Here is a 26,163-nt window from a genome sequence, read left to right on the forward strand (position 1 = left end):
TGCTTGTGCTTCCCAAAGGAGCACGTGTGGTATAAGCTCCATGCATGCTGTCATGTTAAGTCCTCTTGCTTTTAATGGGGAAATATTGTTCTGTGCATCTGTACTAGATCTTCGAGTGGAATCAAGTAAAATGCTGCCATTTAAATGATAAAAGCAGAGAAAAATTGTGTGAATACCGGTATATCATTTATTGCATTAGGACCGCTGGTATGCGAGTAGAAATGTGACTGCCTGCTAGGCAAAATAAGTCTAAGTGACTTAAGGAAATTATATAAGGTATATGACGTGTTCTGGGGCTTTCTTGCAAAAAGCAGAGAAATGCTGCAGATCCCATAACTAGGAATTGCCAGTGAGCATGTCAGGCAGGAGGGATTAGAACCTGATTAGGATAATCTCTCCCATGTGCCGTTCTTACAGATAAATGCCATTCATTATTAGGTGTAGCAACTGACAAATTGTGCTGTTTGAATGTAACTGTAGGGGATTAGATGCTACAGTATATATTTTTATATATCATATTCTTTGATTATGGTTTTGGTTGGGATTTTAGGCTAAAATATGGTATTTTATATGGTATAGCTTAGGTTGGGTTATTTTGCTTTTTTTTTTTCCTAACTTCTTGTGCTGGATCAAATTGGGGCTGATGTGATTGTTTGGCCCCCAGGCCAAAGAACAGATATAATGAGGATCAAATCAACAGACTGATGTGGTTCATTGTCCTGACAGATTTTATAACTTGCCTGATAGGTATGTGGCGAGTTTTTTGTGAAGGCCATCGAGAACAACCCATAGATTCTGGAGGGGCCAAGTGTGCAGCTTATATTGGCCGTCTTATTGACAGTGCTGTTTCTTGCTAAAGCTGTATGGAACCCCCTTTTTGCAACTATATATTTCCTGATGTTTCTTTGTGAATAATGTTCAGATATAAAAAGAGATCTTCTTTAAAGCTCAAGAAAAATATGCTTTCAATATTTTTAGCATCTTTGTAAATACACTAAAATATCCCAGGATATTCCTGCTGTAGTGCATGCAACATCTTTGCGAAATGTTAAAACATAGGTCTTTTGGCACCCCTTTAACTAATAAAGGTCCAGATAACAAAACAAGCTGTAGTTCCAGCTGTACCACTGGCAGTCAATATACCCCAGTCAGTAAATAAGCATTCATCCTCAAATTTCACCCTAATTGACCCCTCCACGTCTTTAGGCACTCTAGGGGGCCAGCTCCAGGAATACTAGTTTAATATAAATTGCTATGCCCTTATTTTAACAGTGTATTTTCCTAAAGGCTTACAATAATCTAGTTATTAACAAATCCAATTTGTATTCCATACACAGACTGCGGTGCAGTTGCTGACTTTATTGCAGTTCTGTTCCAGGTTTGCTGCTTGATCTGCAGGCTCAGTAGGCAAATTGGACCAATCCCTTTGTGGTATAATGCAATTTAAAACTGAAACAAATTCATCCTCACTTTCAGTAGGTTTGACTATGCAGCTTTTCTTTACCTGCTGCATACGTTTGGGTGGTTGGCCTGTGGGCAATGCGCAGCCTTGCCTCATTGGTACATTACCATGTCAAGTTCGCCATGCACAGACCATCCATGTTGCTATTTAGAACATCTGCTGTCCTCATCCCATCCACGCATTCTAAACAGATTACCGGTCGACAGCCCAAATCAAATAATGGAGTCATTCAAGAGGAAGTCTGACTTGAGATTTCAGAGGTCCGAACTATGGATATACATGGCAATACAATGCAGTAAATTTGCATTATTGCTTCAAACACTGCCACATGCAGCACGCTATTATTTATTATTACCATGCAATATTGTGGTAAAGAATAAGAGAGAAAAAGAAATATTGAACAGGGCTTCTTCAGTCTTAAAATGAATTTAATTCATATGCCAAGTAAACATAATATAAAGCATGCCTATATTATAATTACATGCCCTTTTCAGTTTTTCCTCATTTCATCTAAAGAGTCTGATTTTAACTTTGTGTGGCTTTTTTGTGTGTGTTTCAATTGCAGGAAACAAATATCCTTTTAACACTTTTAAATATTTATTTTTATTTTCATTTACACAAATAATATAAAGTATCTTAACTTCAATGTAGTTTCATACTTTTTGACAGAATGCAATTTTTGCCTTCTGTTGTATTGAGAGTTCACTTAGGGGCTATAGGGGCTAAGTTACTTACATAGTTGATAAATTGTGCCAGTGCAACTGCCAGTAGCTCCCAATAAAATTCAATTCATTTTCTTGCTTGAATAGTACAACCATATTTCCAAGATTGTGCCATCATATTATTTATTTGTTGTTCTGTGTACTGAAAGGTTGATGGTTATGGGATTATAAGCCTCACATACAATCGCAGTGCAGTGTGCTAAGTGGATGCAAATTGCCTTTGAACCATTCCCCCCCAACCTAACTTAGCATGAATGAAGTCAAATATCTGAGAGTTGTTGATGAAGTATTGGGGAACAGGTGCTAAATTATAATGGCAACCAATATGCAACTAAAAATTTGAAAATGAAAACAATCTCACAGGTTGCTTCGGTCAATGGGGCAGATTGTACAATACCAATAGTAATTAGAGATTCCTGCATTGCACAGTGAATGGCTTTCCTGTGGTGCCACTCCCTGGAAGCCTAGCTGTGTCTCAGGCAAAGGCCACACTCAGTATGATGCAGTCTGCAGTCATATACCTCCATATTAACTGGGGGAGAAGGCAGATAAGTATGGTTTAGCTGAGAGCTTTTGTAGCTGACATAGATGCCCTAGTTACATGGTTACTGAATTCTTTTGGATGTATTGGGCAGAGATTCCTGATGCGCAGTGACATTTTCATCTGTCACTTGGGGATCTCTGTTTAAAAGGACAAGTAAAACCTAAAACACTGCCCAGATTTGTTCATGTTATGGCACGGGTCTATTTTATTGATTCCTGAGGTTACTAGCCCACATGAAGCTAAGCACTAGCTAATTTTGTGCTATTTAAAGTAATGAGCCAGAAAATAGAATCGCTTGAGATTTTACCACACATGCATGCCAAATTGTTCCAGTCTGTTTTTTTGATCTAAATAAGAAGACTGCAAAAAGACACGTCATGCTGCAGGTTTCTCAATGATCGATGTTCTATTGGAGGGTCATTTGCTATTGATCTTCCATTTACGATTGTTCAAAATAGTATGTGTAACTACACACAAACTTGTACAGGACTGCATATCATTGTAGGGCTTTATAAATAAGGTTCTACATGCATGTATAAATAAATATGTATACAAAGGATCCTTTATTTACACTGGGTAGATTTGCAGCTGGACAGTAACCCATGGCAGGAACTTTTTTGCTTTAATTGCAGCTGACTATAAAAAAAAAATAAAAAATGAGCAGGCTTATATTTGTTGAAACTGCATCAGTGACCCGGTCACTTGGGGTGCTAAATGCTTCTGCATAGAGATGGCTTATGTATCTCCTGTCTGTTGAAAAGCAGTGGTCCAGTCTTGCTTTATGGCAATAATTCCAGATCACTCTCAATCAAAAGATAGGTATCTCAGAAATATGACAACACTACTTTATCATAGCCCCTGAAGTTTGATAACCAGTGCTATATCTGTAATGCGTGTATTACAATTAAAAGGGTGTTCCACCCAAGCACAACTTAAGCTTTTTGAAAAGTAAACATAACTTCAAATAACTTTGCATTATAAATTAATTAAAAAAATGCAACATTTTCAGGATTTTTAATCCAATAATATTGTTTGAAAAGGTTCCCTCAGCCTAGCCCCCATTCTCCTGCTGATCTGCCTGGCTACTTTGAGAATGTAACAGTAGTCGACTCTCCTCAGGCTGCCTGTATCCTCCAAATCCCACAGTTTTTGTTGGGGCTCTTTAACAAACTTTGGTTCAGAAGCTGGAGTTGCCCTTTAAATGTCCACATAAACTTTTAAAATATATTCATACATACATATATATGTGCATTTATTGTTTGCTTTATCTGTTCGCCTGATTTTAAAGTAAGGTCACAAACATCTGGCCTGTCAGCTTGTATTTATTTTTGTGAACTACAACTCCCAGTATCCTCAGTCTAGCTCTCATGTTGACACATGCTGTGTAAGTTCTGGTTTTGAGGTATGTCTCTGACCACATTCTATATCTCTGGGCTTCTAAAGCTGTTGTGCTAATTTTCTTTCTGGAAATCCAGGTTTTATGTGTAATAATTAGAGCAATGTTTGGCGCTTGTTCTGACTAAGTCATTATAGGTATAATAATATATGAGCAGGACACTTGAGAACAGGTTGCTATTATGTAAGAGGGTGTGTTATAGTTCTCTCAGATGTATATTGTAAAGTTTCAGCAAGAGAGCAAGATTGGCTGTGTTGCTGTGACTGGAAATGGAATTGTCCCAGAATCATATCTTGTATATTGCAGTCTTTGTAGGTTCCCCAAAGCGTTGCCGACACTAATGCAACAGGCAATATTTTGCAGGGGGAATAAGTAGTATGTTGTGAGGCTTAACTTCAACTGAAATGTCAATTTACTTCATTGGCTACTAAGTAAAATTGCTTAAAGCACTACTGTACCTTTAAAAAAAAAAACAAAATGAGAGAGAAAACTGCCCAGGCTTAGTAGGACAGGCGCAGCTCTCCCCCAGCATTGACAGCTCTGGGACTAGCTCTTTAACTGCCTGGGCCCCTCCCCTCACTCCCTCCTGGCGCTTCTGATTGACAGATCTGGCTGGTCACATGATCTGCCTCTATTTGAAGGTCACAAAAAAAGCAGCTTCCTTCAGAGAGGGAGAGAGAGAGCGAGAGGGAGGAGAGAGCAGAGAGAACGTTCAATGCAAAATGGCTGCCAGTCTCTCGTTTATGCACATTTCCCTTTAAAGAGGAGAAAACAGAAATATATAAACAAGTGTGTTTGGAATTTATTATTGTGTATTGCATTTTTGCCTATTTTTATTTTGTGTACTTGCGTTCATTTTTTTTGTACTGGATTTACCTTGTATGCCTCAAACCGCTGGATTATAGCACAGTTGCACTTTATAAGGTCAGTACTGTTTTATAATATCTATCTCCCTTGCATCCCCAGCCGTTTTGTCCTTTGCAGTCTGTACCGTGTGCGATTTCATGCACACACACGCTCTGTGTATATCTGCTCTCCTGTCTGCTCTCCCTGCATTTCTCTGTATGTCTCATTTCTGTTTGCTTTCCTTTCTGCTGTGCTGTGTACATACCCATTTGTCACGGCAAAAGATTCCCTATATATATATATATATATATATATATATATATATATATATATATATATATATGCTGCTACACTCTTAGCTAATGTGAATGGGCAGTATGTTTTACTACAGGGAATTACTCTTGGCCTCAATTGCTTCATTAAAAAAATATTATATATATATATAATTTTTTTTTTAATATATACATTTTTTTCGTTGATTAGTCTGTGATTCTTAATTTACACTTCAAACAAACCTAGTATTTACTCAAGGCTTTTTTCCATGCTATGATCTACCAAAATATGCAGTGTGGTGATATAGAGATAAATTGGTTTTCTATAAAATATACATATATACACATTCACTACATCCTCTGACCTCGTTCTGTTTATTGTAATTTTTTTTTTGTGCCTCCTGGGTTACACATGCAAGTTTTTTTGTTGTTTTGTTTTTGGTTTTTTTTTTTAATTCTGGTCAGATTTATTTATTTTAGTCTAAAATCCGCACTGGCGATTTTTGGATTTGCATTTTTAAAGCCACTAAGGCCTAACAGGAGGGGAGAGAGAGAGAGAGAGAGAAGGAAGGAAGGGAGGGGGGTGGGGGAGGAGGAGAAGGGAGGGCGAGTAGTGGGGGCTGGGGGCATGTTTTTTTTTCCAAGGCTGAATGCGTATAAGCTACTGTATATGTGCAAACTGCAGCCATCTGCAGTATGTGCTTTTACCCTGAGGTTTTGGGGTTTTATATTAGTGGTAATATAAAAAAATATATAGTGGTGAGAGAGAGATGTTTGCAGTTAAGACCCATATGCTTTCTAAGCATGTATTTATAAACTCCTTCCCTTATATTATATATACTTTCCTTTCTTATTCTCTCTGGATTTCTAGAAATAAGTAATTCTTATAATGTATAAGGAGATGTATTTGGATTTTGCCTTTGTGATTTTCAGCAAGGTTTTGCCGGTGCGGCTGTGTGGCTCGCTCTGCAGCCTGGTGTATTTTCTGTGCGCTGCTTGTTACTCTAATTTTCATTTTGCGTGCCACGGATGTGGCTGTTAGCCTTGGACATTTGGTAGCCCATCTGTTACTAATTGCAGGACAGTCTAGTCGTGGAGAAAGGTTTTGATGAGTAAGAATGTCCCTATCCTTTACAATCACCAAACACATTGTATCAGCATAACAATGTACTGGCAGCCTCATCGCACTGTCACCCTGACAGAATAGGCTCCAAGGGTAGCCTTGTGTTTTGTGCCTGTAAAAGTTGCAACCACCTCTGTTCTCATAGCCTTCCTGAGTGATCCATTTGTATGCTACTAAAGATCCACCCCCTAATTACCCTTCTATACTATGAAAAGTGGGTTGTAGGGGGAGGATCAGGCAGTAACATCCTTACCCACTGTATACTTGCTGTGTTAGTCCAGCAGTGTAACATATTTTATTAAGGTCCTGGAACACATTAACAAAGTTAAGGGTGAATTTAAACGTAGTTTGCAGTAGTTTTCTTGTATACACGTGACTGCGAAGAGCAGTTTATAAATACAATTTAACAAGGTGCAGTTTACATGCTGCAGTGGAAGTGCCATGCCTATTCTCATGACTGCAGTTCAAAGGTTAATATATTGATATGTAATGTTAAAAGGCCGGTTGCATCAAAACAGTAAATATTGTGTGTATTAAATATTTTATATATATATCTTGTTTGTGTATAAGCAATAGCTAAAAGGTTAATGCCACATATGGTTACCTTCAGCCTGGCATATTTCAGATTGGTAAAAAGCACACATGATCCCTTCCTGTGGCTTTGTATTCTGAAAATTAGGCCAAAAAGCGCTCACACCTTAGCTGCCTGGTGTTTTGTATTCAGGCTAATGCCAGACGAAGGCACAGGGCGGATATTTTCGGCAAACGGAAAAGCGCTTGCTGCAAATACCACCCTACGCCTCCTACATGTGCCTGCACCCAAATGAATGGAATACGCTCGGGTGCAGGCACATGTAGCCGAAATACGCATAAAAATGCAAGACTTTCAAACTCTCGTGTTTTTATGCGTATTTCCTCTACTTTTGCCGAAAATATCCGCCCTATGCCGAGGTTTCGTACGATAATATCGGTGCGTGTATGGCCACCTTAAAAGGCACCCATGGTGATATATGCTTAAAATAAAGTTTATGTTAATGTCTGTGTAGCCATGGGGCTGCCATTCAGGTTTTCAGTAGGTGCCTAGACAGGTATCTTTTGTATTGTACTCATCTAGTTGACAGATATAATTCATAAGCAAGCATTGTTACCTTTTGTATTAGTTTAGCTCCTAAAACAAGTTGTTAGGGCCGTGGCAGATGGGGAGATTCTTCTCAGTGTAAGTAATAACACCTCAAAAAAGTTCAAAATTAGTGGTGGTAATTGTAATTGTATTGCAGAATTTCAACAGTGCCATAACTTGGTGTGGACAAAGACAAAGTTAAAATCAGAAGGGGTGCATTATGCAGTTGGGCTACAGCGCACTCCTATAGAGAAGAGCACTGGAAGTTGGGTTGCTGCCTGCTTTTTAGTGACATTGGCCTAGTAGTTTGGGGGGTGCTGTAACCCTGAAAACAGAGATATATGGAAAAAGGTCACATTCCCCTCATACTGGAATTGCCAGTGTGACAAATTCAATATAGTGAAAAATCTAGAGCACCGTATCTTAGGGGTATATTTATCATGTTGTATAAAAAGTGGAGTGAAGCTTTACCTGTGATTTTGCCCAGGGAAGCCAATCAGCAATTAGATTTCAACAGTTAGAAAATCAAAGCAAAGCACCTGATTGGCTGCTATGAGCAACATCACCAATAATGTTTTACTCCACTTTTTACACAGCATGATAAATATACTTCTTAGTGTAATTATAGTTTTGTTACCATTTTATGTTGATTATGTCTCAGAAGACATATACCAAATCAGTATAGAAAATGTTATCTGACAGGAAAAAAAACTAAGAATAGTAGATTTGCACAGTTTTGCTCTGACAGACACATATGAGTCTCTGCTCTTAATGCAGTGGATCTAGAAATTGGTCAGATTTTACTTAGTTGAAGGGGAAACGCATGTGGTGGATTTTAAAGTAGGTGGGTTGGCAATGGGTTTGCATTGCCTTCTGTGACTTGAATTCTGCATAGGATAGAAGGGTGTAGGCATCTGCGCTTTGCCAATTGGGATTTAAGCATTGCTTGCCTTAAAGGTCAGCAGGATGACTAATTCTGTCAGGTCCCCCATTGAGGAAATCCTGCAGACTGTGGAGGGTGGATGGGAGGAGGTCTGGAACCTACAGACTAAACTAAGTAGGAAAGAAATTGTAGGATGCAAATTAGAGATAAAGTTTTAGCATAAGTATATATAAGACTTTAAAAAAAAAAAAAAAAAGATTTTTGCAAGATTCTTAGTGATTGCTGCTTATATTTGGACATAAAGTAACTAACTACTTCTCTCATATATATGTATATATGAATGTCCAAAGTACAGCACTTAGCCCAAGGTTTTGTTTACAGATAGCAATTTTTCTCAAGGGGAATTTTTTTTTTTATCTGTATGTTTTATTTATATATACATATATATATTATATATTTTAGCTTCTTTTTTAAATGCAAGTGGTGAGTTTTATTATTTCCAACGTTTCAGTCCTTTACTAGGACTTTCGTCAGGGAGGACTGAAACGTTGGAAATAATAAAACTCACCACTTGCATTTAAAAAAGAAGCTTTATCTTTGTGACTTTTTGTGGAAATCCTAAGAGTGCCGACATCCTTTACTTATCTGAAGATTCTCCAGCTCTGGCACCTAGGTTTATTTTTATTTCATGGTGTGCTTCCCAATCTGGACTGTATATATATGCGAGTGTTTCTGAAAAGGTTTCCCAATGGCAACAATAGGAGTCGTCGGTGGAAAACCCTTCGCATCACTTCGGTAATCTGAAGTCGCGCAAAGTTTCCACCTGCTTCCTTTCTTCTTTGTGCGTCTTTGGAAAAAGAAGCAATGCAAAGGGCTCTCCGCCAACTACTCCTGTTGTTGCCAGTAGAAATCCTTTTTGGAGCAGTTTGTGCCCACGATAGCAGAGATCTATTGCAGGTGACTCAACCGCTCCTTGGGTTCTTGCCCTTAAACATTGAGGGAAGTAGTCATATTTGAGCAATTGTTCCCAGTGAAAGTTTTGAAAGCACCTTTGCATTCTTGAAGTCAACATATCAGTCCTCTGCTTGGTAAACCGCTTACAAACCAGTTATTAACCATAAAGGTTCTAACCTTTAGGCTACTGAGGGATTCACAATAAGGTACCTTAGATACTGCTAAGCACACTTTAACATTATTTGCTAGTGATCCTATTACATGCTATTGCTATGGGTGCCATCAAGTAATGTGTGCCCAATTACTATGATGTAAGAGCTGTCTAGGCAGCTCTAAGAGTCGGAGCTGGTAATATTACTATACTGGTCCAACTACTGACAACAGAGTAGGTGTGACATTTCAGAAGCACATGTTCAGCAAGCACTTACATGAAATATTCTGTAATAAATGTTTACAGTCAGCCCTTAATGTACTTTGTTCTGCTCTTGTGTTAACTCAGCTTTGTCATCTGTATTGTTTTGCTTCTGATCTACAAATAGTTTTTAAAATAAGGCACTGAAATATGAGTTGTGCAGTCATGTGCCAAGTATAACCACAGCACTGAGCTCGCCTACGGCAGGGGTGGGGTCATATATTACCCCCACTCTCTTGCCATTAGACTACTGATAATAATTATAGTTTTAATTGTACTAGAGCTAAACACCTTGTTAATTTTGCTAAGTTTAAAGTCACTATTCCAGGATAAGCACTAGTTAACTATGCCTTTTCTGTCACAGTATGCAGTCATGAGAACAGAGGATCCATAACTGAAAGGCCCCCTTTACTCTCTTATTTTGGGCTTACTTCAGAGGAATACCCAAGCTGTCTTACATTTATAGTACATGAATGGGCAGGGTTGTGGAGTCGGTACATAAATCCTTCAACTACTCCGTTTATGGCACCACCAACTCCAGGTACCCAAAATTGCTTCTGATTCCACAGCCCTGGGTATGGGAGCTGGGAGCTGTTATCTGGAAACCTGTTATCCAGAAAGCACCAAATTAAGAAAAGTCCATCTTCTGAAGACTTCATTTTAAGAAAATAGTTCTAATATTTATAAATTATTTCCTTTTTCTGTAATAATAAAACATTGCTTTTTACTCGTTCGAAAGATATAATTAATCTTTAATGGAGGCAAACTATCCTATTGAGTTTATTTAATGTTTAAACAATTTTTTAGTAGACTTAAGGTATAGATATCCGAAATACTGAAAGACCCCCTTATCTGAAAAACCCCAGGTCCCATACCTGTATCTTTATGAACAGGGTTTTATATGACCTGTGGAATCAGCCCTGTTGGATACCCCTTCTTGCTTGAAATGAGATAGTACTCCTACTCCTAAGGGAGGCAATAAGAAAGCTTTGTGCTAAGGCATGGCTAGCTAAGCCAGGAGAACCTTTGTAGAAGTGTATGAAAATAAAACAAAAGAAAAATAAATATACATTCGGCATCCATTCATTTAACAGCCCTTTGAGCACTGACATTGCAAGTGTGGCCATAGTAAAGCCATCATTACTTTTCAGGTGATGTTATGTCTGAATTAAAGTTAGAGAAACCTTAGTTTGTATGGTTTCTTTTTATGGGTTTGTTGTTGAACTTTGGTGTGAGGTCAGCATCTTAATGTCCTGGGGTACTTGCTGTGACAGTTACAGATATTTATGTTTGTGATATTTTTATACAAGATGTTTTTGTTTTCAGCAACAGATTAATTTCACTTTTGCATTATTCTAGTAGCATGTGTGTGCATTTTAAAGCATTTTCTTTTATATAAATGCATAGTGTCTTGTACTCTTTAAGGTTTAACAAAAACAATAAGCTAGTAATTGGCGAACTTATTGATATTTATATGCAGAGCCCTGCTGTTTGTGTCCTTTTTCACAGCATTATAATCTGCCCAATAACCTTAACATAGTATTTGAAGTTTAAAAAAAACAAAACAAAAAAAGCAATACTCAAGTTCAGCCTTTGCTTATAGTTACATAGTTACATAGGGTTGAAAAAAGACCATTGTCCATCAAGTTCAACCCATCCGAGTAAACCCAGCACACAACCTATACTAACCAATCTATACACTCACATACATAAACTATATATATACAACCAGTAATACTAACTGTAGATATTAGTATCACAATAGCCTTGGATATTCTGCTTGTTCAAAAACTCATCCAGGCCCCTCTTAAAGGCATTAACAGAGTCTGCCATTACCACATCACTAGGAAGGGCATTCCACAGCCTCACTGCTCTCACCGTGAAAAACCACCTACGCTGCTTCAAATGGAAGCTCTGTTCCTCTAATCTATAGGGGTGACCTCTGGTGCGCTGATTGTTTTTATGGGAAAAAAGAACATCCCCCAACTGCCTATAATCCCCTCTAATGTACTTGTACAGAGTAATCATGTCCCCTCGCAAGCGCCTCTTTTCCAGAGAAAACAACCCCAACCTCGACAGTCTAACCTCATAGCTTAAATCTTCCATCCCCTTTACCAGTTTAGTTGCACGTCTCTGCACTCTCTCCAGCTCATTAATATCCTTCTTAAGGACTGGAGCCCAAAACTGCACCGCATACTCAAGGTGAGGCCTTACCAGGGACCTATAAAGCGGCAAAAATATGTCCTCATCCCTTGAGTCAATGCCCTTTTTTATACAAGACAGCACTTTATTTGCTGTAGTAGCCACAGAATGACACTGCCTGGAATTAGACAACTTGTGATCTACAAAAACCCCTAGATCCTTCTCCATTAAGGATGCCCCCAACACACTACCATTCAGTAGATAGTTTGCGTTTATATTATTCCTACCAAAGTGCATAACTTTGCACTTGTCAACATTGAACCTCATTTTCCAGTTTGCTGCCCAGTTTTCCAATTTTGTCAAATCGCTCTGCAAAGCGGCAGCATCCTGCATGGAACTTATAGTTTTGCACAATTTAGTGTCATCAGCAAAAATAGAAACAGTACTCTCTATGCCCACCTCCAGGTCATTAATAAACAAGTTAAAAAGCAAAGGACCAAGGACTGACCCCTGCGGTACTCCACTAACCACACTGGCCCAATTAGAAAATGTTCCATTTACCACCACTCTTTGTACTCTATCCTTCAGCCAGTTTTCTATCCAATTACAAATATTATGTTCTAGGCCAATATTCCTCAATTTGATCATTAACCTTCTGTGAGGTACTGTATCAAACGCTTTAGCAAAATCTAAGTAGATGACATCAACTGCCATTCCAGCATCAAGGTTCCTGCTCACCTCCTCATAAAAGGCAACTAAATTAGTCTGGCAAGATCTGTTACGCATAAAACCATGCTGGCACAAACTAATAGTATTGTGAACTGCAATGTATTCAACTATCCTATCCCTTATTACCCCTTCCAGAAGCTTTCCTACTACTGATGTCAGACTAACAGGCCTATAGTTTTCAGGCTGAGAACGAGATCCCTTTTTAAATAACGGCACCACATTAGCAATCCGCCAGTCTCTCGGCACCATGCCAAACCTCAACGAATCCTGAAAAATTATGTGAAGAGGCTTGGCAATCACAGCGCTCAGCTCATTTAATACCCTGGGATGAATCCCATCCGGCCCTGGACCTTTGTTTACCTTTACATGTTCAAGTCTCTTTTGAATTTCCTCCTGAGTGACCCACGCGTCAGTAGCTAAATTACTAGCACTGGGCATATTAAAAGGGAAGCCTTCATTATCTGGCTCCTCAGATGTATAGACAGATGAAAAATAAGAGTTCAAAATTTCAGCTTTTTCCCCGTTCTCATCAACCAACGTACCTCCCCGTGATAATAAAGTTCCCACCCCTTCTTGCTTCATTTTTTTACTATTCACATAATTAAAAAATAATTTTGGATTCTTTTTACTCCTAGCTGCAATATCCCTTTCCATCTCTATTTTAGCTTGCCTGATAGCTTTTTTGCATGCTTTAGTTGCTTCCTTGTACCTGATGAAAGTTTCCGCTGTCCCAGCTAACTTGAATGCTTTAAAAGCACGTTTTTTATTACCAACCTCGACCTTAACTCTTTTATTCAGCCATAAGGGTTTTGCTTTGCGATGCCTCTCCTTGCTTACAAGGGGAATATACTGTTGTGTATACCTGCAAAGCAATGTTCTAAAGATGTTCCATTTTCCTTCTGTGTCTAACCCCATGAAAAGCCTTTCCCAGTTGACACATTGCAGAGATGCCCTTATACTGGCAAAGTCTGCACGTCTAAAATTGAGCGTTTTAGTTACTCCCTTATAGAGCTGTCTCTGCAGCATTATCTCAAAGGAGACCATGTTGTGATCACTGTTCCCCAAATGCTCACCCACACAAATGTTAGAGATAACAGCATTATGAAAATGTTTATAACAAATACCCACTTCCATGTCTCCCACATGTTGGGGGGAACATTTAGCTTCACTTTGGAACACACACAAACATAATTGTTAGTTCATATGGATATTCCTCAGCATTCTGAACTATCCTAATAGCTGCTGTGTCATCCTTCAAAGAGAATGTGTTTTAAAATCCACACCTGTAACACTGTGTATTCTGCTGTATCACAGACACCCCTGTCAGAAAACAAGAAGAACTGGGAAATATATGTGTGAATATGAAAATATGTGTATAACGTCGCCGGATATAAAATTTATATGGTGGGTACCTTCATATTTATAGAGGGTCAAGTGTGTCAGGGCCATCATTAACTTAAATATTTCTTTGGGTGCAAAATATGTAGCCTAAGTTGTCTTGTTGCTGAGAGAGTTGTTTTTCTTGGTGCAGCACCCTTCATTTGATGATTAACCTGAGGCTTACTAAGATGAAATAGTCACCTGCATGTATGAAATATATTGCTCTAGAACATATATGTCAAACACAAGGCCCAGGGGCCAAATCCGGCCTCCCTGGCTGTTTTATGTGGCCCTTGGTGAGTGTGTCTGACCATTCAGCCTGATCTATTTCCATTTTCCTCACGTAGTAACTAAGACTAAGGGGTATATTTATCATGCTGTGTAAAAAGTGGAGTGAAGGCATCCAATCGGTAATCAGATTTCAACAGTAGCAAAGCATCTATTGGCTGCTATGAGCAACATCACTGGTAATGTCTTACTCCACTTTTTACACATTGTGATAAATATACCCCTTAGTACCGTATATACTCGAGTATAAGCCGATCAGAGTATAAACTGAGGTACCTAATTTTACCTAAGAAAACCGGAAAAACTTATTGATCCGAGTATAAGCCTAGGGTGGGAAATGCAGCCGCTACTGCTAAGTTTCAATAATCAAATAAATAACAGATAAATAAATAGATAACTTTAGGGAAAGAAAAATGCTACAGCAGCAGACAAAAGCAAGTTTGGGAACGCTAAGGAAGCTGCCATACTAATTATCAAGTACTTGGACCCCAGTGTACAAGTCCCACCACAGTACTACAATAGCTTTTTGCTCCCATTTAACTTTTTAGCTAAGTCAGAAGCTTTTAGTAGCGCCGAAGATGTAACACGCGCCCCCCCCCCCCCCCGGACGGCGGTCCATTTTGGGGTGCTACCCCAACTGCAGCATATAGCAGTCTTATTGAGCGCCCCCCATATCAAACACAGCTAAACACTGCCCCCCTAAAGAGACACTCAGTGAAGCTCAAAGAAGTTAAATCCAGGGCATTCTCTCTCCCTTGTTCCATAGATCAGGCCTGAGCATCACAACTGCTGCCTTACCAACCCTATAAAACGTTATTGTCGGGTAATGCCTACTCTGCAGCCCTCCAGCTGTTTTACTGCAATCCCCACTATCGGGGGCTTCTGGGAGCTGTAGTCCAACTCCAACTGGGCAAACCCTGTTGCTGTATCACATTGCTCGGCTACCTCCCTACTCACTTCTCTATCTCCAGGGCCGCCACCTTGTGTTTTTCATACATCTTGTCATTAAGGGCACGCACGATGTTGGGGGTGAGGGGGGACAGGTCCCGTTCCGCATTCATCTTTACTGCTCTCCGCACACCGATTCCCTGTCACTATCTGCGCCGGGTTTGTGCCAATGAGCGGCATCAACAGCGGTCTGTCAATGAGCGGTCTTTGTAACCCGCCCGCTGTCACATGACTCGCAGGCAGTACTGCGTCACAGGAGTTGTAGTTTTATGCAGGAAAGTCGGGGTGTAGGATGTGTGCAAGCGCGGATCAGATAGAGAGTCGGCAGAAGTGGAAGGAGGTAGGTTGGAGGAGGTGTACTCGAGTATAAGCCGAGGGTTACTTTTTGAGCACATTTTTTGTGCTCAAAAACTCTGCTTATACTCGAGTAAATACGGTATCTTACTAAGTATATTAAAAAATGTGGCCCACGACTTAGCCTGTGTTTTAGATTTTGGCCCCCTTATGTGATTGAGTTTGACACCCCTGCTCTAGAAGTATCCCTCTTGCAGGCAGATGTCTTAGAAACTCAAAGAAATTCAACATGGAACAGTAAGCAGCCCAGTATAGGCCTCTGAATCATATGGCATGATGAGTGGCCTTTCCATTTATAAAAGATGTTCTGCAGATTCTACTCAACTGTTAGGAATTTAAGCATAGGTATGCCTTCATTACTTACAAGGACAAATCAGAGAAATTCCCACCCTACTTGAACATTTTAGTTAGTACTTTGCAATGGGAGCACCTTGGAATTATAATCAGCCATTGCATAAAAGGTTTGCTTTTTAAATATTCTGTGTCCTCTGCCTAGAAAATATATTAATGTCAACCTGTGCTGCTATAACCAGTGTAATGGTAGTAGCAAGGCGTCTGCTCATTTTGCAGCTTTATAACCTTTAAGGGGTTGTTGGCCTTTGAGTTTACTTTTAGTATGATGTAGAGAGTAATATTCTGAGACAATTTGCTTTATTTGTAGTTTTTTTGTTTTTTTTTTTCAATTTTTTTTTTATTTCAGCAGCTATCTGGTTGCTATGTTTCAAATCCAGGGAGGTTTGAATAAGAGACTGGTATATAAATAGGAGAGGATCTGAATAGAAAAATAACTCATAAAAAAAAACAAAAACTATAAAAAATAAATAATATAGACCAATTGAAAAGCTGCTTAAAATTAGCCATTCTATAACGTACTAAAAGTTAACTTAAAGGTGAACCTTTAAATGGTTAATATAGGGACTCAAAAGGGCAAATTAGGAGCAGGATGATTTCTGATATCTACCCCCTAACCCGGCTAATGCTGATTTTTATGTTCCATGCCACTTTGTATTATAATTGACAGAATATTCTTTTGTATGGTTGAACATTGTGCTTAGTGACCTAGTGCCAAATGCAGTGTCAGCTGACCTTATTAGTTAGGGTGACAGGGCACAATGTCCCTCTAGGTACCTCATTTCTGCTGGCTAGGCTGCTTGGTTGTGAATCTCCATCATGGTGAATTAAAACCTATCCAGAGACACTGCACTAGGGTGACTATAACAGGAGCTGAGCCACAGCTAAACCACTCAGAGGTGATGGACCCTCATATTTTTTGAAATATAGGGTGAGTTGGCTAGAAACAGACCAGTTCGACAGGGAATACCTACAGGAGTATTTTGTATTCTCATTTTTTTAATTTCTATTCTCGTCTTCTGTCCGTTTCTGAGATCAATGCGTATTTAAATACTGCTGTCTTCTTATTTTTAGTAGTTGGTTTCAGGGTAAACTCTGAGGTGAAATCTGTATTGTTAACATTTCTTCAAATATTAACGTATATATGTTAAATATAGATTTATATTTTGAAATATAGTGTTTAACTGTCCATTCGTAGACTGATACTTGCTGCATACTGTCAGAAAGGGCCCCACATGATGCATTTGTTGGATTGGATGCTTGTGTCAGAGAGAACTTCACCTTTATGGGCAGCTCTGTATGTTTTAGATTTAAAAGACTTGGATACTTTTATTTAAAGCAATGATTTTTAATGTGCGTCTGATATATGTTATAAGACTCAAGCTCTGCAAAATTCAGGATAGTGGTGGTTTGTGCAGACTCTAGAAATGCTGTTATGTGGATGATTTTAGATTGGTAACAACTGGGGTGCTGCTCTGAGACTTAGGGTGGCCATACCCAGGCAGATTTAAGCTGACGATTTGCAACGCAGAAGACTCAGGTGTTCATCCATGATGTTGGGCAGATATTGATTGGCAGGTTAAACATCATGTAGGGGCAAGGAGGACAAGCAGATGCGGTTCGCTCCCTGATGGCATACCTTTTTATCTCATGATTTGATCATTTGGACCTCAAGGTGGGGATTTCAAGAAAAGATCTGCTTGTTTGGCAACCTTGACAACGAAGATCATCTTTTAATGTGTTGCCAGCTTTACTGTGCAGAAACCCCAGCATCCATTTCATCAGTTGGATAAGGCTTATAACATGTCCCCACTTTGGGCAATGTGAATAGAAAGCGATGATTCTAGTGGTTCTAAAGCCTGCAGCCCCACAAGATTTTTTGGCGGTCATAAGCTCTGTGGGACCAAGGTCTGCATCAACTAGCCAGTGCGCTCCCCGATCTGACAGAAAATTAAACCTGTCTAATCAAGATCTGACCAATTTTAGGCCAATTGTCGGTCAGGAAGGCCTGTCAGGGAGTTCTCCCATACATGGGCAGATAAGCTAACGTATCAGTCTGTAGGACCCAAATCGGCTGAAATCTGCCTGTGTATGTCACCTTATGTCTTACAGTTTGTTCTAAACAAAAGTTTGGAAAGCTCCCAGGTTAAATCAGCTTGAGTGGCAACTAAAGGATTAGATTAAATGCCAAGAACAGTGTTTTCCAGATAGCAAAGGGAGCAAAATGAAATTACTCCGCTCATTAATTAAGTTCTAGAGGTGCAGGATTCTGTAAGGAGCAGCCCCATGTAAAAGAAGGAGAACTGATGAAAGCTTAAGTGATCACAAACCAGTGAGATTATGGAATAAAATCTGGACAGTGTAAAGGGTAAATGTATAATAGAAATAAGTGATTGGCAATCTGGGGTCATGTTATTAATCTGAAAGTTCTACTTTTCCCAGTTGCCCCTGGCTTTGTAGTTCAGTGTTTCAGAGGGCCACAGGTTTCCCAGTGCCCATGCCTGATCTAAATGCTAGTGGGTTTGTTGTGCATCCCAGGTACAGCTGGACATAAGGGTTACTCTGGGGCCTTAAAGGGGCAGGTCACCTTTAAGTTAACTTTCAGTATGTTATAGAATTGCTGATTCTTAGCAACTTTTCAATTAGTCTTAATTTTTTTTATTTTTTTATAGTTTTTAAAATTATTTACCTTCTTCTGACTGTTTCCAGCTAGCAAATATTTGCTCTGTAAGGCTACAATGTCACTTTTATTGCATATTTTTATTTCTATACTTTATATTTAGGCCCTCCACTATTCATATTCCCATCTCTCATTCAAGCCACTTCTTGGTTGCTAGGGTAAATTGGATCATAGCAACCAGAAAGCTTTTGAAATTCCAAACTGGAGAGCTGATGAACAAAAAAAAGTGGCGTCTTGTTGCAAAATGACTCAGAATATCATTCTCTACATCAGTGATCCCCAACCACTGGCTCGGGGGCAACATGTTGCTCCCAGTGGCCTTAAAGGAGGTGCTTATTTTTGAATTCCTGACTTGGAGGCAAGTTAAGGTTGCATAAAAACCCAGAGTACTGCTAAACAGAGTGTCCTGTTGTCTGCCAGTCCACATAAGGTCTATCAAATAGGCCCATATTTGGATCCCCAAGAACTTTTTTTTATGCTTGTGTTGCTCCCCAACCCTTTTTACCTTTTTAATGTGGCTTACGGGTAAAAAAGGTTGGGGACCCCTGCTCTACATCATACTAATAGTCAATTTTGAGGTGAACAACTCCTTTAACATTGGAAATTCTGCAAAGTCAAATAAATGCATGAAGTCTTGCACAGTTTTTCTAAAGTCATGGCGTAAGTCATTCTTTGTAGGGTCTGTAGCCTTATTAATTGTGCAAATCATATCCATAGATTTTAATAGATGAGTGCTCTTTTGACCAAATTAGCAATATAATTGCAGGAAATGGATTATTATAATAGTTCTATTTAATTGCATCTATGCAGTGCTATATATGCCTTGTTTTTAAAAGTTGGATTATTTGCTGTGCCAATTATCTGATCAGTGGCTATTGTGTGTTATGTATTGACTTTCAGTGCATATGAGCATTGTATAACAACTAGTTCATGGCATGGTGGGTTCCAGAATGTTTTACTGGTGAAGCCCTTCCTCAGCCATAAACCAAAGGTATTCAGACATTTTTAAGTTTAGGCCGCTGGTTGGTTCCTACTTAGCTCATACCAAGCCTACAGAAAAATTGCAGAAGTTACTCTAATTGTTATAGGGATCAATGACTGTAAATAAGAATTTGCCCCAAATTTTAGCCAGACTACTCCCCCCTACAACTCCCCCCCTCTTTGGGATTCCCTTGGAGGTCAGCCCCAGAGTGTGGGAACCACTGCCATTGGCTGTAGAATTTAAGCATCTTGCAAGAGTTGAAGATTAGCTGTAATGTACCTGTATTCTCATCTACTTAATTGTGCAATAAATACAGCATTTATTCTGCAGACTGCCATTTTGTTGAACTACAAAGCTCAACACCCCCCCTGAGAGTTAAGGGCAGCTAGAGATAGTTCAGTAGTCCCTGCATGGTTTCCGACTGCCCATCCCTGCTTGATGTGTGCTCAGTATCCTGCTCTTTTGTCATACTGAGAGCTTTGAAATGATGGCTGTGTTTGACCTAGATGTACCTATTATGCATTCCCAGTGCAACGCTGGTGCATAACGCCCACTCCTGCCACAAGAAACAAACACGCTTGGTCACCTTTCTGTTCTCAGGATCAAAACAATCTGGCTGTGTTACTCTGTGCATTGAAGCAAAATCTAGTACAAATGTATGCTATTGGCAGTGAATCCATGTGGAAGAAATTAGGCAAGGGTTGGCTCTCTCCTTGCGTCTGTGTGATATTCCTGCTACAGTACATGTGCAGACAGAGCTCATCTCTGTGCCAGTAGCCTGCCCCCTACATTCTTGTCTAACCAATCCTGATGGGAGTAGACAATGTTAAAGCATGACTGCTCCTTCATCCCTCCCTCCCCCAGCATTGGCAGGCGTACACGCAATAAAGCATTTCTAAGGAAACCGAAACACAGAAATGTTTGCTCAGAATGTGCTTCTGTGATTTCACGGCTTTGTTTGCAGCACTTGGAAGGCGGGTTTGGGTCCTTTCCTCACTTCCTTCCCCCTCCTTTTGCTGCTGCTCCTTCTGCTGCATCCTTCATTGCCTCCAGTACAACCAGGGGACTAGATTTTTGCAGTCCTATACAGTTTAAGCCCAAGCGCAATAAGTGTATTTTCATTACTTTATCACATTCATCTAAGGTATAATTCTTAGGATATATCATTTTGTATCATGTATAGATATAGTTATATTAAAGGAACAGTAACGCCAAAAATGAAAGTGTATTAAAGTATTTAAAATATAATGTACTGTTACCCTGCACAGGTAAAGTTGTGTATTTGCTAGAGTTAAGGTGGCCATACACGGGCCGACTATAGCTGCCGAAATCGGTCCCTTGGACCGATTCGGCAGCTAATCGGCCCGTGTATGGGGAGAGCAGATCGGCCTGGCCGACCGATATCTGGCCTGAAATTGGCCAGATCTCGATCGGGCAGGTTAGAAAATCCGGTCGGATCGGGGACCGCATCGGCTCGTTGATGCGGTCCCCGATCCGACTGCCCCATTGCCGCCCACATAATCCGATCGTCTGGCCCCAGGGCCAAACGATCGGATTATTATTTTTTTTACCTAAATGGTCCCCGATATCGCCCACCCGTAGGTGGGGATATCGGGGGAAGATCCGCTCGCTTGGCGACATCGCCAAGCGAGCGGATCTGCTCGTGTATGGCCACCTTAACAGTGCTATAGCTAATATAAATAAGCTGCTGTGTAGCCATGGGGGCAGCCATTCAAGCTGGAAAAAAGGAGAAAAGGCACAGGTTACATAGCAGATAACAGATAAGCTCTGTAGAATATAATAGGGCTTTATCTGTTATCTGCTATGTGCCTTTTCTCCTTTGAATGGCTGCCCCCATGGCTACACAGCAGCTTTGTTTATATAAACTATTGTAGTCTTTCTGAGGCAAACACACCAGCTGTACCAGCACAGGGCAACTGTACATAATATCGTAATTATTTTTATACACTTTCATTTTTTGGTGTTACTGTTCCTTTAACTGGTTTGTTTGAAACAGAACTTCCCTGTGCCAGCTATGATAGCCTCTTGGAAAAGCCCAGTATCTGTTTAAGACAATGGGCCTCGGCAAATTGTTGTAAACCAATCTTATTTTAAGACCCTCCCCTCCAAGGTCTTTTGGGCTGGTCCTCGTAAATAAGGTACTTTGACTAATCTAAAGGTCCCCATACACGGGCCGACTATAGCTGCCGATATCGGTCCCTTGGACCGATTCGGCAGCTAATCGGCCCGTGTATGGGGAAAGCAGAGCGGCCTGGCCGACCGATATCTGGCCTGAAATTGGCCAGATCTCGATTGGCCAGGTTAGAAAATCCGGTCGGATCGGGGACCGCTTCGGCTCGTTGATGCGGTCCCCGATCCGACTGCCCCATTGCCGCCCACATAATCCGATCGTTTGGCCCCAGGGCCAAATGATCAGATTATTTTTTTTTTTTTACCTAAATGCTCCCCGATATCGCCCACCCGTAGGTGGGGATATCGGGGGAAGATCCGCTCGCTTGGCGACATCGCCAAGCGAGCGGATCTGCTTGTGTATGGCCACCTTTAGGCTGGTTCAACAATTAGTGGAAAGGCTCATATCACTGCTGGTGCCTATAGGATTATAAATCAAGTCATTGGCTGCTGGTTATCACACATTTTAAACAGGAGCCTTTTGTTTGCTTGGAGCCATATTTCCCCACAACACACTCACAGATTGGCCTCTGTTAACAGCCCTGTCTAAAGGGAGCAGATGTGGGCTGCTTTTGAGTAATGGTGCAGTTGACTATACAGCCCATTAGATGTTTAACAAAGACCAAGATTAAACTTTAAGATTCACTTTATTTCCAGGGGAAAGGCATTTCAGGGAGATTAGTTAATCTCCCTGAAATGCCTTTCCCCTGGAAATAAAGTGAATCACCTGTAGAAAGGTATAGGCATCTCTTCATTTTCAGAAGTTGCGCAGAGTGACATCAGAAAAATAAAGCTGCGCATATGCCTTTCCACCAGTGATTTACAAAAGCATTTTGAGGAGACTAGGCGCCTCCTGTTAATCACAGGCATCTGATTTCCCTGTGGGACATTACCCTAACCGCAGGCAGGTAAGAACCAACAAAGCGAGTTACTCGTCGAAGATAGATCTCTGCTGTCGCGGGCGAGTAACCACTACTTCACATCGCTTTGTTTTCTGAAGTCATGCGAAGTTGCCTGCAGGAGGAACTTTGGATTAACAAAGCGATGCAAAGGGATTTTCACCGGCGACTTCTGTTGTTGCTGGTGGAAAGCCTTTCCGGAGTGGTTACTTGTGGATGAGTAACTCGCTCCATAGGTTCTTTACCCTAAGCATCTTCCAATGGAAAATAAATAATGGTCAGTGATGCAATCTTAACGAAGGGGTTTCGGCAAACATTGTTTCAGGAGGAAGGGGGGTATTCAAGTTCTTTTGTCAGGTCAGTAAGGATGGTAGGTGAATACCCCCCAAAAGTTTGTTTCCTTTTGGTATGGCAATTATAAAGATGTGTGCTACACTTTTCCTCGTAAAGCTTGCTTAATTTCATGGCCATCTGATGATCAGCTACAGACAATGCAGTTTGGCCTCACATAAATGGCTATGTTGCAGTGGTCTATTTGTCTGGTTATTTGGATTTTTAACAAGGAATAGGCAGGTAAAACAGTAGTGCAATAGTACCAAAATTGTCGGCCTAAACAAAAAACTGCCAAAGACACTTATTTGCATGAATTTTGGGTCATTGGTCTTTCCCTAAACAGGTCCAAGAGTTAAATCAAAACAGCAATTAGTACCATGTTCCTGTATATTTGTATGAGAGCAAACTGAACAATAACCAACAGCACATGAAAAAGTCAATCCTAAGCTTGGCCATACTAAATCAGTTGTCAGATGTGCCTGCAAGCAGAACACTTGTATCCCATATTAACAGCCATACACATTATCACCTTTAAATGGTTGCTGCCATGGCTACACAGCAGCTTGTTTATATAAACTATAGTAAACTTTCTAAATCAAATATACCAGTTGTAGTAGAGGAGGGCAACAATACATTATATTTTAAATACCGTATACACTCAAGTATAAGCTGATCCAAAAGCCGAGGTACCTAATTTTACCTAAGAAAGCTGGAAAAACGTATTGACTTGAGTATAAGCCTAGGGTGGGAAATGCAGCAGCTACTGCTAAGTTTCATCAAAATAAATACCAATAAAATTACATTAAATGAGGCATCAATGGGGCATATGTTTTAAAATATTTATTTAAAATAAAAACTGTAAACTAGCTCTGTAAGTGGAGGGTCAACAAAAACAAATGTTTTATCAACAATGATACCTTAAGAGTACTCAATCAGCAACCAAGCTAAAACACAAAGAGTTAAAATCCTTCAAAACTATATATAGTTTATATAGAATATAAAGTGCAATGTCTAGTGCTGAATGGGACAGGTGAGGATGGTAGATAAAGATGAATTTGGGAGTGGGTCAGGGCCCTGGAGGGTCTGGTTGCGGGTGGCCTAATTTGCACACAAAGGACAGAGGGTGCTAGTCTGGAGGGACCCATGGCACCCGACTCAAGTATAAGCCGAGGGTGACTTTTTCAGCACATTTTGGGTGCTGAAAAACTAGGCTTATACTCGAGTATATACAGTACTTTCATTTTTTGGTGTTACTGTTCCTTTAAGACTAATATTACATGCAACAGGTTCTCCATAAGCATTTTTACACCAACATAGCAACGCTTATTTGGCCCCCATCTCACTGTGTGTGTATGTGTGTTACTGGAATGCAACACACTTTACACAAGGCTCAGATTACCACCTAAAAATGGTTTAGTGCATTTTTGGGGCAAAGTCCATCCCGAGGCAGATTGCACCCCTGTCAGTGCATACATGAGGTGGTAGGGGTCCACAACCGGAAAAAAGCGCTATGAAATTAGCCTACCTCTGCATTTGTGCAAAACTCATTGTTCTGCTGGCTGGCAGTCTCTGGTGCGCTTGCACTGCTATTTCTTTATCAGGGTTCCCAGTGATTCTGCATTAAATGTTCTCTTTATCAGTCTCAGACAAGTGTACTAGTGTCTCTGCCCTATCTCACTAAGATCTCTTCTATACCACTTGCTCTGCACAGTGACAGATAACATAATTGGCTTCTTGCCCACTCATCTACAAGTGTCCTGACTCAAGTTAAGGGCTTTTTCATTAAAGGGATATGGTTGTTTTAGAGCTCTATTGCAAGGGCTGTTGTTCAGGCATTTTGTTGGCTGCTGTGCTTCCACCAGCTGAAAGGCACTCAAAACAACCTCTGCTGCCTTGAATAGGAAATAGCCAGTTTAGTATTGATATGTCTATTGCTCCAACAGCTTACACTCAGTTGGTAGTTACCAGAGCATTTGACAAGACGGATGACTGCTCCTGTGGGGTGGCCCCTTAGGACTGTTGCCAGCTGAGCCTATTTGTGCTGGCAGAGTGTCTTTCAGTTTGTCCTTGGTGAGTTTCACACTTTTCAAGCATTTGTTGGTAAGGAGTGTGGTCACAAATGTCCAAATTTTGAGAATTAATATGACTTTGAAAGAGACAATCTTCTTTTTTTTTCCTTTTTTGGTAGGGTATCATACAATGGAGCAATGTCGTCTACTTTCTTCAATATAAATATATTTATGTTTCCTAGCAAGCATTGCCAGAAATGTGTGGTCTAAAGCAAACCTTTATCCTTGTTGGTGATCAGGGAGAGTTGGAATGATGTATTTATTATAATCGGGCATTTATGGAAAGCTCCAGGCAAGCTTGGTGGCTAAATAAACAATCCAGATTTGCATGTTTAAAAAGAAAATGATTTAGAAAACGGAATAGCTGTTTAAATCTGCATTATATTAGACATCAGTTTAATATAACTTTAGACCCCGGAGCATAGCATTTGTAATGGCAGAATGAAGTAAATTTAACAAGGAAAACTACGTTCATATACTGGCAACCTGAATAAGGGTGTTCTACTTTATTTACTAATCAGCAATTTTTGTTCACTATTCTACTTCAAATGACAAAACTACTGATACAATCTGATTGGTTGCACAGCAGGATCTCTCTATAATATTCCAGTAGGTGGAATGCATTCCAGTATCTGGGCACAGCCTGGTGCAAAGATAGAGTAAAAATAACCACAGTTTAAAGAAAAAAATATCAATGTACTCAGGAGTTTACCACACAAAAGGGGAACTAAAACCTTTAAGAAAATGTAAATCTGACTCCTGAAACAATGTAGCACAAGCAACTGACTAAATAACCTAACATCTGCTACATTGTTTTAAGAGTCAAAGGCGGGAATGGAAAAGGGCCAAACAGACGCTGCTTTCAGTTGCAATTACCTTTATAAATAAGTTTAAAATCATTAGAAGTGTTAATGAATGATTATTGGAAAGTTGCTTGGCAATATGTTTACTTTTTTTTATTTAAAACCTACTGTGAGTGTTTTTTCTATGAAACCTGCGTATGTGTTCATGGGTTTGGCTGTTTTTAACAGGATCTGACCAAGAGAATGACCTTGGTTTCATTTGTAGCCTGTGTTCCTCACAA

General features: G+C 40.0%; 1 protein-coding gene across 8 annotated transcripts in view; it reads left to right on the forward strand.

Moving 5' to 3' along the window:
* The window catches only part of tnrc6b (trinucleotide repeat containing 6B), an 85,336-nt gene that overhangs the window by 13,109 nt on the left and 46,064 nt on the right, over positions 1 to 26,163 (forward strand). For 4 of the 8 annotated variants that reach the window (XM_031901080.1, XM_031901082.1, XM_031901081.1 and 1 more), the window contains exon 1: positions 4,788 to 5,048. The exons of the other annotated variants lie outside the window; for them this stretch is intronic. In XM_031901080.1, coding sequence (XP_031756940.1) covers positions 4,840 to 5,048 — 209 coding nt within the window. In that variant the 5' untranslated portion in view covers positions 4,788 to 4,839. Of the gene's footprint in view, positions 1 to 4,787; positions 5,049 to 26,163 lie in introns of those variants that run through there. 8 annotated transcript variants of the gene reach the window in all.

Source organism: Xenopus tropicalis, chromosome 4 (assembly GCF_000004195.4).
Source record: "Xenopus tropicalis strain Nigerian chromosome 4, UCB_Xtro_10.0, whole genome shotgun sequence".
Taxonomy (NCBI): Eukaryota; Metazoa; Chordata; class Amphibia; order Anura; family Pipidae; genus Xenopus; species Xenopus tropicalis.